The sequence below is a fragment of the Topomyia yanbarensis genome, chromosome 1 (assembly GCF_030247195.1).
Source record: "Topomyia yanbarensis strain Yona2022 chromosome 1, ASM3024719v1, whole genome shotgun sequence".
NCBI lineage: Eukaryota > Metazoa > Arthropoda > Insecta > Diptera > Culicidae > Topomyia > Topomyia yanbarensis.
Genome location: NC_080670.1, coordinates 31246292 through 31259031, shown reverse-complemented (window position 1 = coordinate 31259031; position 12740 = coordinate 31246292). Strand labels below are relative to the sequence as shown.

Genomic DNA, 12740 nt, shown 5'->3' with positions numbered 1-12740 from the left:
TCTCCAACTTCGTGTTTTTCCTCCTTAGTTGCCGTTGCTAGCCCGCTGACCGACATCTGCGGTCTACTCACAACTGTTGCTAATATCGAAGCTTGTCGAAATGGTAACCGATCCGTCAGAAAAGCCGTCCAACTTGACATGCATCCTTTTACAGCGACCGTCGCAAGTTTTGGTGCTTGGTTTCTTTATCGACTTGTTTCTAGAGTGACTGAACTCAAATGACATTTTATGTGTCAAAACGGTTTGCTGTATATTTTTTCCTGAATAGGATGTTAATAAATTTTTAAAAATATTTCAGAACACTGCTGGGAGGGGTTTGAACCCCCAAAACCCGCCCCTGTGCACGGGCCTGATTCGTATCATGAACAAAATCACTCTGAAATAGACCTGCACGTTGTTTTTGAACTTTTCCAAAGCAGTTACCGATAATAGCAAGCTTATGTGTTATTTTAATTGTGCCTGTTGAATTTAGTTCAACGGGATATTGTTTGTGGCACTAAAAACTGGATTCTAACAGCACTGCGCACTTACTATTCTTCTATTAAATTCTTCTCATAGACTGGTTAGTTCGATTGGTCTGTCTATGAAAGTACCATCTCTATCACTTGAAATACATGTGTTTTAACAGCTCGCAGTTTTCAGTAGCAGTTTGATCACTCGCACTTTAAAAGTACGAAGTCCAGGTTGGTGGGAAGTGCGCAATATTTCCGAGATTATGATCTCGCCCGGAAACGAAATAAAAACGGACAATCCGGTTCTAGAGAGATATAATTTTCCTACAAGTTAACATTATTTCGTTTCTATTTCACTTGTAATAGACCTTTCTCGTCAAAAAAATTTATATGCGGAACAGCTTCCGTTTTCATCGCTGGATCGATTCTGAATACTGTCACGTTAATTTGGTGTCTCTAACTATTGAAAAAATCAAAAATTCTTCGAACTGCCCATTTTACTCTGTATTCCCCTGTCCTATTTTACCTCGCTTCTCCATACTTTTACACCATTTGGATGAACTTCGTGTGGGGAATATGAAATAAAGTTACGGCGGGTAGCTTATAACAAAGTTCCAGTAGCCTACCGCTCGCCGGCATCTATTTTAATCTGGCTATTCGCCGTTTTGTTTACTGGGTATGAACTTCAAGAGTTCATTCCAATTTATCAAAAACATTGTTTTGACGTAGCTGTATCCCAAAACAGTGTTGCAGAATATACCGATTCATCGATATCTAAACCGATTTTTAATTTCAATACCAATAAAATTACTAAAATACCGATTTATTTTTTTTTGCCAAAAAATAACGATTTTCATATAATACGATCAATTAATATTACGTATGGGCCTTTTTAGAAAATGTCTACACATTTCCACATAAAATCATCCGGAAATTGATTCAGCAATCTGCCAGGTTACTATCAAAATTTCAAATGAAGCTCAACAACCGATTCTGAAATCGATTGAGCTCGGTAGGTTTGATTACATAACATTAGAATGATCTATTATTTAAAACCAATAATTTGCAGGTAACTTTTGGTTAGCATACATCTTCACACCGATAAATACCTATTTTTTTATTTAGAACTATACCGATATTAGATTTGTTCCAGTACCAGTAGAAAGTGGAAGTACTCCGGAGCAAACAGAGAGAAAATCGTTCCTATGTTCTATTCTCTTTTTTCTTCTTCCGTTAGCAAGCTGGAGTAAAAAGCAAGTTTTTTCGCTTCTGTTTGCTCCGGAGCAACTTCTGTGTAAAGACTAGAACAAACTTATTATACAAAACCATCTGACAACGCTGCTCTAAAGTGAAAAGTGCTCTTCAAACATCGATGACATCTTTTTTGTTTTTTTCCTGTTTTCTCTACCTATCTGTTATGTATTTACATCCTGCCAAGGAATCCAAAAACATCAGCTGTCTCCCGTTTCCCAAGAGTTCGCCGACCAGTTTTGCTTTCAAACTGAAGAAAAAACTACAGTTTAACTTCACCAGGCACAATCATCAGAATGAGATGCAGGAAAATATTAACCCAGAATGGTTTCATTTTACCGTCCAGTATGAGAAATATTTTACAAATGATAATCGTGTATGCCCAAAAGGTATTTGTGCGGATCTGCGAATTCGGTTTTTGTGGAATAGTTCGACCAAGGGCTATGATGTAACAGCGGTGGAGAGTAAGTCCAATCATACGGTTTCATCCCACCCCGGCAGCAGATGAGTGCTGGCGAATGTTTTCAGCCACCTGGAGGAGGAGGTTCAGCGCGGAAGAAATGTTACCAGACTTCGCCGATCTGGTGTCTGGACTTTTTTGATAATCTCATAGAGATTGGGTGTGCAGATGGGCGGTTGGAGTTCTGAGAGGGAACGACTGGTAACTTTAAGGTAAATTGTATGGAGTCGTTTTTATCGCAACTATTGACGGACGTTTCATTGCAGGGTATATATGAAGCCGAAAACACCCACAACAATGGGGTAATTAACATAAAGCTCGCCGGTGACAAAGTGATAGTCGCACGATTGAGTGGACGAATCGATTCTCTGAGACTGGAATCGTACACGCAAGGTTGTCAGATCGATTGGGGATTAACGTCTGCATATGGGCGAAGTAAGTTCTATGTTTTAAGCAATTTTTTAAGCTCATCTAGGGCGCAGAACAGACAGATTTTACTTGTTATTTTAAAATACTGTGTATTCTAAGTCATTTAATTTTCAGTCTGCAATAAGTATGTCATCAAGTGCCTTAATTCTTATTCTTTTTTAGCCCACGTACGCACCGGTTTGGCAGGAAGCATTAGTTTATTTCAGCAATCCGTCCACAGCGTTGCAAGCTCAACATAACGCATCCGAGGAGGAGCTTCGATGTATTGTGGAGTATCACCAGCAGGGTTACCGGTGACATGTTTGGAAGTGGCGGGCGGTACAGTCATGACTGGCAGCCAGGGCCACACTGTTAAAGTGTTCCGACTCGATAGCCACCTATTGCAGTTCACTCTAAACGGCCATTGCGGTCCTATCACATGTATTTTTATAGACCAGTGGCAGGCCGAGATGGGCGCATCTGGTCGCCAGGATGGTGTGCTATGTGTGTGGGGCTTGAACTAGAACAGCTCCTACATATAGAAAGTTACTAAATACATTTTGATAATAAACAAGACTTCTATTTACATTGCTTTCAATCAGATAATTTATGTTAGAACTTGCTTTTCCTCTTCTATTTTCCCATTACCGCCTCCAGTGACCGCGTGGATGCTTTCGGTCACGGTAGAATCCTTAATTTTTCCTTTTCGCCTGCTACCATTTCTTGACCTTTCGTGCAGCTTCTTGTGTCCCATCAAATGACTACGTTCAACGAATCTTTTTCCACACTATTCACAGCCATGGGGTCGTTCGCCAACATGCCTGCGATTATGCTGGGTCAAATGTGCTCTTCGAAGAAACTCCTGCCCGCAGAGGTCACATTTGTACGGGCGTTCGTCTGTATGGATTTGCATGTGCCGAGTCATGTGAGAATATTTTTTAAACCCGCCACCACAGACTTCACATCTGAATTCTCGATCTTTGCTGTGGATAAGTTTGTGCTGCGTAAGTTCTTTAGATTCAAGACACTTTCTACCACAGATGTCGCAACTAAATATTTGATCCGCAAGATTCATATCGATGTGAACACGCTGGTGACGTTTCAAACTGCTGCTTTCTACGTAGCCTTTGCCACAGATATCATACTTATATGGACGCTCGCCAGTATGCATGCGCTTGTGACGAGTGAGTTCAGCACTAGTTATGAATTCTTTGCCACAAATATCGCACTTGTGCGATCTCTCACCTGCATGGATAAGTCTGTGTCGCGTGAGACTACTGTTTTCGGTAAACTTCCTACTGCAGATATCGCAAATGTAAGCCTGATCTTTATGGGCAAGCCGGTGCTGATCCAATTGCTCAGAAGTGAAAAATTCTCTGCTACATATCCGACAACGGTGCCGTCGTTCGCCGGTGTACAAATGTACAGCAGCAGCCTCTGAACGAAGCCATTGCTAGCAGGAGTCTTTGATTTGGAAGGATAGTTGCTGAGGACCATCCTCATAATAGTATAAAAGTTCTAAGTTCTAACCTCAAAAACAGATAACAATGAAATGTATTTCTTTCAGAGTTGATAATATCCATTACGTGATCAAATGCGCTGATGGGTTAGGCTTTGGATTCGACTATATTCCATCGTCATTGAAGCTAGATCATAGAATCATGTTAATTTGACAGACTGCAAGTGTTATTAGTAGCACAAACAGCTAGCAGCCCAGCTAGTATTGTTCTTTCTGCTTTCAACCCACCTGGTTATATTGATGTCAATGCTAAATTCGCTGTTACAGCTGTATTATCGCTATACTGTCCCATTTGTTATGGGATTCGCTATTAACATGGGACAGTTATGCTTAGAGCACCAGATTCTAAAAGCGACCAATGTTGACCAATCACTGGAGACAAAATCACGCGTAACAATTAATAATAAATTAAATTATTGCTGAGTAATTTTTGTTGTACATGAATAAAACATATCTATTTTCTCGTTACCTATGGCTAAATAACTATTAGAAAGATTATGAGTTTATGTTATCGCATTTTATAATCATTTATACTACTTTCAAGCGATCTATTTTCAAGATACGACTCGCACTTTAACCACCCCTTCACTGCGCCATCAAAATATAAATAAGTCATACTCCTAATGAACTAATATTTATTAAAACATTTACTAAATAAAAACATAGATCTGAAGTTCGTTTGCAAAAAAAAAACACCGAAGCACAGTGAGTTGGTGTTAAAACTCTATCTTTGATCCTAGTACTGCAGGATTTTGCCAACATTTATACTATTTTCATTCAAAAAATGTATCACGTGTACACTATGTATATGGACTTCTAAATTTGGTAATTGGTACGAATCACACTCGGCCTGGCCTTGGGTACAAGATAATAACTGCTTGATCTCCCACGAGCATGGTCCTGCCGGAGTGTTTGCCTTGCCCGATACCGGGGCAGCCTGCCCTCGTGTGAATCGGAACCGCTGAACATTCCGATGAGGGTATGTCAAACGGGATTACCGACGGAGCCGATCGCTACACTACCAGCAGTAGCTGTGATTTGAGCAATTAATCCAGATGCCTGGTGGGGAGCTACCATTGGTGCAGCGACAGCCGAGTGTGATGCAGGCTGGACCATCGGTTAACTCGATTCCGGCGAGGTGGAGCGGCTGCAATTGGTGCGGACCTATGAAGCGATGTATATAATTTCAAGGACATTTGCAACGGAATTACCAGAGATCAGCAAAATGTTTCGTGGCTAACGTTGTAATTCAGCAAAAAAAACAAAAGTTAAATTGATCGCAACAAATAAAATCGCTTTCTTCAACGAATCGTGGACAAGAAAAATCCAAATGCCAAATTTAACGGATTTAATGTCTAATGACGTCAAATAAAAATGAAAGCCTAGCGAGCTTGTTAATACAAGATATTCGCATTTAAAAGCGAACCAAATCAAGTTTCTCATACTGTGGTCGAATACAAAAAATTCCAAGTCTATGTAAACAAGCTCTGCGAACTGTCAAAAAAGTGAGGTTAAACATTTTCATCCAATGTTCATACAGCGAGAGGTTCATTTTAGTTTGTTTACATTGCTAATGAATTTTGTACTGCGATTCAGCACTTCATTTACCGCGTTGCCAAGAACTTAAGTGAAAATATTCAAAGCAGTGCTGCCCAAACGTACATTTTAAGTCCCACCATTCTTGCTGAGGTGAAAAAATATTCAACATTCTTGCATATTTCAAATTTAAAAAAATCATTAAAAAATCATGATAGCTCCTAAAAATCACATTTTTACGGAAATGTTCTTATAAATGCGTAATCTTTCGATTAAAAATAAGTAAAACAGGTGTTAGGTCGGACGAGAAAGGTCTATTGCTTCAGGGCACGCTTCGATGCAATTACTTGCCCTCCGACGTCGATCTGCATCCGCTGAACCGCGTTGTAGTTACTGATAAACAACTTCTCCGTCCGTGAGCTATCTGCAGCCAGTGGGACTTATGGAGTTTTCACTGCTTCTGCTGTTTGTTCCTGACGCATAGCTTCCTGCCGAGTCCTCATTTCTTCTTCATCTAGTTCTAGTTATTTAACGTCGGCATATTTCCGCTACGAGGCCAAACACCAGCGCCAGAGAGGTGACTCCCACTATCTCAACTAGATATCGACCTATCAACTACTGGACCGGGGACCAATGGTGCCGTCAAGTTATCATTTGGTTGCAGTGTGATCTGACGACAGCCAGATGATGTACATGACATTGAACCTAATGGCACGATCACTGTTCCAGATTGCCAGCTTCACTTATTGTTACGGTAAACCTTGACCCAGACCAGATCTTACGCTTCCGATCTGTAGCTCCGTTCTTTGATTTCCTTGATCGGAATTCTGAATCTTGTGCGATGGAGTTGGTCGACGCTGGTCTACCAAAATTATGTTCAGCGGGAGATTGGACGTGTTGCGACGCGACGTTGAACGATAGCAGGAAAGAAATGCTGCAAAAAAGCATCCCCTGCAGGGACCTTTTGAAGGGGGTGGGTTGATACCTTTGGTATTTCAGGTGGGTGATACCGTTGGAATCGCAGAACTTCTGTCCATTTCGAGTATGAATCTACCAGAATGAGACAATACTGCCCATCAATTGGCTCTGCTTAGTCCAGATGCAGCCGCTGTCATGGCTGTTCCGGAGCTGGTCAGGCTTCCGACTTCGTCTTCCGATCGGACCTGGCTACGCTGGCACATTCGTTACATGTTCGGTCGAGTTTTGCAACCTCATCGTCTCTCCGGCCACTACATGTGCTGCCGTGCCGTCGACCGCATGCGTTTAAATCCTGGGTGACCCGTATGTAGTTGCTAGACTACGCATCTTCTGGAACAAGGTGGCACTACCAATCTCTCACCATGCATGAGACATCCTGCCCCAATGGACAGTCCACCACGTCGCAGATAGAATAGCCGTACTGCACGATCGGTTATATTCGGCTTCCTTGGAGGCCATCCTCCTCCTAACAAACCGAATGACTTCTTGTAGTGTGTCATCTGATTTCGTTCTGCTCTTGATCTCCTTAAACGAAAGCGGGCAAGCCTGTATTGACTCGTTAATAATGATCCGAATACTTTGTTCCCGTACGGGGTGGGCGATTACAAACTTCTCATCTGGTCGCTCGTGACGATTCATAAGCCACGAGAGTACGTCAGCACGGCCAAAGCTATCCGTAGGCACGTAGCAAATTGGCAAATCGTGAAGGAGTAGCATTAGGGCCCATCGTAGTAGATTGTAACGACGCTGAATCACTCTGGATAAAGACTCGACACGTCAATCGTTTGTTTACCATTTATCTGTCAGTGTCATTCCAATCGAGCACGAGACCTGTCAATGGCTCTCGTTTCAGAAGGATTCGAAGTGATTTCCTTCGGATTGAATGCTTTTGACAAGTCTTGTGCTCGATTGGAATGACACTTACAGATAAATAATAAGGATAAGATTCTCTGTGGTGGACGTGGCGAGCCTTTATCCAGATTCAGCGTCTTTAATAATATTGTGTAAAGAGGTTCCTGGTTACGCATGTTGATCTTTAGACATATACTCCAGACATATTGAAGCGTTTTTGGACCGCCGCACAGCGAACTGTAAAAAATAAAAACAAACCAATGTTCCAATGCTTCCTTAATTCACCATATTCAGGAACACGTACCCTAGATGATAGACATGCCTTGCGTGCAGGTGCAACAACAGGTCAACAACAGCCACGACAATCGGTGGTTCCAATTTGCATTGAATTATACTTCGCACGATTCAGTTACTAGCTTGATTACCGACAACGACGGTTGCTGCGATGAATTTTCCCAGCTTACTAGGATTATCCCTGCTCGCCGTTCTTTTGGTTTGCTCTTCAGCGTTAAATGACCATGAAATTGCTAGCCGAATAACCAGTGCTAGTAAGTATTATCCGCTACGTGGTGAGTCTTCTAGGTCCTTCAACACACGAACTCATACTTTTTTTTCAGAATGTCAGGATTACGTGGACATGGTATCAACACCGCACGACATCATGACGCTGGCCCTGGACTCGCCCGTTCGCCAGGTTTACAGCCTTCAGTGCCCACTGCAGAACCCGTACGTACTAGGTGGAAAGCAGGTTCAAAAGTACGAGTTCCCCCACATGGTCGCGCTGGGTTATTGGTTTCTTGGCAGAGGCGATCCCAATCTGTACGAGTTTCTTTGTGGTGGAACGCTGATTAGCGAGCAGTTTGTGCTGACTGCTGCCCACTGTATCAACGAGTGAGTGGGACGTGGCTGGTAACATAGCTTGTAAATAGGATTAGTCACACGATTTTTTTTCAGGAAGCTCGATGTCGTTCGAATTGGAGTTGTCGCGTTGGACGACCCAGATGCGCAAGACTATCGCATCGTTGAGAAGTTCATTCACGAAGACTACTCACCGGTGACGAAGTATAACGATATTACGCTGCTACGGTTGGATCGTAACGTAAGCATCTCACTTCACGTGCGACCGGCGTGCTTGGGGACGGATCGAACCGAGCGAATACGACGAGCTACCGTTACCGGGTGGGGCAAAACCAGTCTCGGTTGGTGCCCGACGATTTAGATCTTTTCCACCAACTAACGATTTTTTGTTTCAAGAATCGGGACCTTCCAATGAGCTGTACAAAGTATCGCTTGACGTGCCGATGGATCGCAGAAAGTGTGCCAAGATGTACAACCGTCCCGGCTACAGCAGGTTGGTTGATCGGCAATTCTGTGCGGGATCGCTGGAGGGTAGTCAGGATGCTTGCCAGGGAGATTCCGGTGGTCCGTTGCAGGTTTTCGAGGACGACAAATGTCGGTATCATGTGCTTGGGGTGGTTTCCTTCGGAAAAATCTGCGGTTCGGCTGAGTACGGAATCTATACCCGGGTGTCACGTTATCTCGCGTGGATCGTTGAGAAAGTTTGGCCCGACGAGTGGCAGCACCGGGAGGAGTGGGAGTACTAACGAAATCTTTCGTTCAGTTCTGATACAGATTTGAATGACTGCCTGTACGGGTGGATAATAAAAAATAAAGACAAAAACTGTTTCAATTAACGAGATGGATCACTTTATTTTTCCTTCCATAAATACTGCCAAACAACTGCATTAACTGCCCGCTTGGATACCCGCAAACAATCACACGAACCTAAAAACGTATGTCTAATTTAGGTACAAAAAATCTCGCATGGTACCCGACCTGACACAGCATCATAGAGAGGATAGATCGGGTGTCAGGTACCTATGAATAATTAAATTCAACCCATAAAACAGCTAAGAATCTGTCTCCTCGCTCTCAGTCTGTGGTATTGGATTACGAAAAGAATACGCTGAGCAAAGCTGAGGCTAACTGCCGCTGAAAAGATTAAACGATTACCGCCAAACAGCAAGCTTCACTTTGTTTTGATCTGTAATCAAGTGGTGAAGTGGTAGTTGGAAGTGTGAAATCCTAATACGATGAAGGGGTTGCCGCTGTTGGCTTTGGCGATTATTTGTCTCTGTGGACAGTCTGGAATACTTGCTCTGGAAGGTGAGTTATTGTGATATGCCTTTGTTTACCGAACGGTCGATCCCGGATAATAAGCGATAGCTGATGAATTAAGTTAGAATCCCAAGCTAGTTCCTTCGTATCGGAATTTTGCTTTGTTGATATCGTTGATTCATCTCATTCGGTTGAGGACTTGGTTACGTCGTTCTGGTTTTTCGAGGGTCCTGATTGTCTCGTTCAGCTGCGATGATATTGAGTTGTTTCAGCGTATCAATTTGAAGGAAAGTAATTCGTTTACCCGAGAATTTTGGAGAAAAACAAATGACTTCCGTGTGTAGTGCAAAGATACGATAGATTAGTGTGCAGTGTATTTCAACGTCAGATATCTTTCAGATTATCAACCGGTAGCCTACTTTGACCGAAATCATGTTTTTAGGGGGCTATCTATCAATACAGTCTTGATTCACTGGTTGGGCCATAGCTTCTGTTCAACTAACGAATTTGATTCGCTAGTTGGACCGTATGACAAATGATAAAAAAATTCAAAAAGAGACGTTAGTAGTACAAATGCATCTATTCACATCTCTAATTATAGACAGATTGATTGTCAAAGTAAATTTGCCATGAGATTTTGGCATTCAGATGTTTTTAGTTGAACAATGGTCCATCTAGCGGAGATCCAACTGAAAAACTGACCAACCAGCGAATCACGAATGTAAATAAAACAAACAACTTCGGAAATAATAGGTGTAGACTTGCATCAATTAAACAAACCGCTACAGTATTTATAACCGGTATACATATTAATATGATGCTCAAGTCGATCACAACAGCCGGATCTCGTTCGAAAAGCTGTGTTTGTTTCTCGTGTACAAAATCAATTTAAATCTATTGAGCGAAAATAAATGCCCAAAACCCCCTCGCTCTAAGACGATTATTTCTGCGAACGGGGAAGTATCCAACCTGTTGTTGTGCAGATGCTAATGTCGTTATAATGGAGAATATAAAGATGGAAGAAAAAAAACTACTCATCATTTCAAAGCATCAATTTGTTTTAGTGATATAGTTCTAGAGTTATAATTTATGGTAGCTATTAAATTTGAATTATTTGGAATTGAAACAGCTTACTGCGACTAGAGCGTTGCATGGCACTCTTGAAATACATTTTTTTGACAATTCTGAAAGCTTGTTTTCATGCACTTGGAAAATTTACCCGAACAGGATGATTCAAGTTCGGATTCCATCACAATTTCAAGTTCACATTCATCCGCAGTGACTCACAAAAGTTAGTAGAGAGCCAAATAAAGAGCCTGTAATGATACTAAACTTTACCCAAAGTTATTTGATTCAATATTGCATTGTATTGACTATATGTGAAGAATAAAGCTGGCAGCACAGCCATTGAATTAGAGTACACGAACAAATGGAAACATGGTGTAAGAAGTGGTGAAATGTTTTTCGATATTTTTGCGCGGCAAAATCGGAAACGAATAGAAAAAAATATTCGGGTGCGGAATTAGCAAAAGGAATGGCCAATATTGAAAACTTGGTGGTGCGTAGTCCCGCTGGTAGGAAATAACCAGGAGAAGGAATTGGCATTGGCACGAGGTTTCAACGCGTGATGGCGGAAAATGAAGACCCAGTCCTACCGCAAATACCACCCGCAAATATGAGTGTGCTATGTGTGCGCCCACCGGATGCACTGAATGTGTGCAGTGACCATCTGGCTGAAGAGTTTCGCGATTTTCAGCAATCATGGGGCATTTTTGTGCTGGCGGCAGAAATAGAAAACAAATCCGATGTAGTTAAAGTGACCAAATGAATGATTTTTTTTTTCGAGATTACATTGAATCTCGACGTTTCATGTATTGTAAAGTCATTTGGCATCAAAAATACAAATTCGATTTTGAAATTTTCTTTTGCTCCTCCTTTTAAAAAATACAGAATTTGCATTTTTGATGCCAAATGACTTTAAAATGCATGAAACGTCGAGATTTGAAGCAAACTCGAAATTTTTAACGAAGATTAACTTTTTGGGACTTTTGTTCAAAGGGGGCAAAATTTCAAAATCGAGCAGGTATTTTTGATGCCAAATGACTTCAAAATGTATAAAGCGTCAAAATTTGATGTAATCTCGAATATTTTTTTTTAACGAAAATTGACTTATGACGATTTTTCTTCAAAGGTTCAAAGGGGGTGTGGGTTGAAGGAAAATTTCAAAATCGAATTTGCATTTTTGATGCCAAATGACATTAAAATGCATGAAACGTCGAGATTTGATGCAAACTAGAGGTGTGCGCCGATGCATTTTTAAGCGGCGGCCGCGTAAGCGACATATTTGGTCGTCGGCGTTGGCGGCGTCACGCCGTTGGATCCTATCGGCGCGCCAGCGTGTGTCGGCGTGACGAATATTGACGCCTATGTAACTAAAAAAAATTTTGGCAGTACAATTCCTTTCCCAAATTTTCGGTTTCTCTTGTAACAGACTTTGCAGCACATACAAACAGACGTTACAGCTTGAAGAAAATTCTAAAAAAATCATCGCATACGATGTACTACCGACATCTGTTTTTTTTTTCAACTGAAGCTCCAAAAGTGCACACCCTGCTTGCCAAATGCAAGTTTTATTATCAAGATTTATGAAAGGTGGAACTATTTTTACAGTTGTAAAATTTGAAGAACGAAATTGAATACTTGTCGATGTCGCATACTACGACTTTGCATGAAATAATGATTGCAATGGACAAATTTGAAGAATGCAGAGTAACGACTGTATTTCAATGACCCATAATAATTATTTATTGTTCTATATTTGGGAAATTAAGCAACGGTAAAATAGTTTTTGTTTTGTTTGAGGAAATCAATTCTTGTTGTCGTTTCATTGTTTTTTGTTTCTATTTAGTCTTCTTCACCGTCGCCAGTGGCGTAGTAGCGGGGGGGGGGGGTTTGGGGACGAAACCCCCCCCCCAAATTTTTGGAGAAATTTGAAAAAATTGAATATGTTAAATAAAAAATGCCTAATATTTTAAATGAAACTCTCAAAGTTTCCTTTGCAAAAGTTATTTTGTGAAAATATTTCCTTGTAGTGAAAATTGGCTGCAGACTCGACACCTGCCTGTCGGCACGTTGTGGAGGCTAGCTCAACCGCCAAGGACTATAA

The 12740-nt window shown here is 41.5% G+C and overlaps 2 protein-coding genes across 2 annotated transcripts in view; both read left to right on the top strand.

Moving 5' to 3' along the window:
* Window positions 1-7880: 7880 nt before the first annotated feature.
* LOC131677242 (serine protease snake-like) lies at window positions 7881-9060 on the top strand. Its single transcript, XM_058956964.1, has 4 exons — window positions 7881-8004; window positions 8074-8347; window positions 8411-8655; window positions 8711-9060. The coding sequence occupies exons 1-4, from the start codon at window positions 7902-7904 to the stop codon at window positions 9058-9060; spliced, it is 972 nt and encodes a 323-aa protein (XP_058812947.1). The 5' UTR covers window positions 7881-7901.
* Window positions 9061-9376: 316 nt separating this feature from the next.
* LOC131677241 (venom protease-like) overlaps window positions 9377-12740 on the top strand; it is a 29127-nt gene continuing 25763 nt past the window's right edge. The window contains exon 1 of the mRNA XM_058956962.1: window positions 9377-9622. Within this exon, the coding sequence (XP_058812945.1) occupies window positions 9550-9622 (73 nt within the window). The 5' untranslated portion in view covers window positions 9377-9549. The remainder of the gene's footprint in view (window positions 9623-12740) is intronic.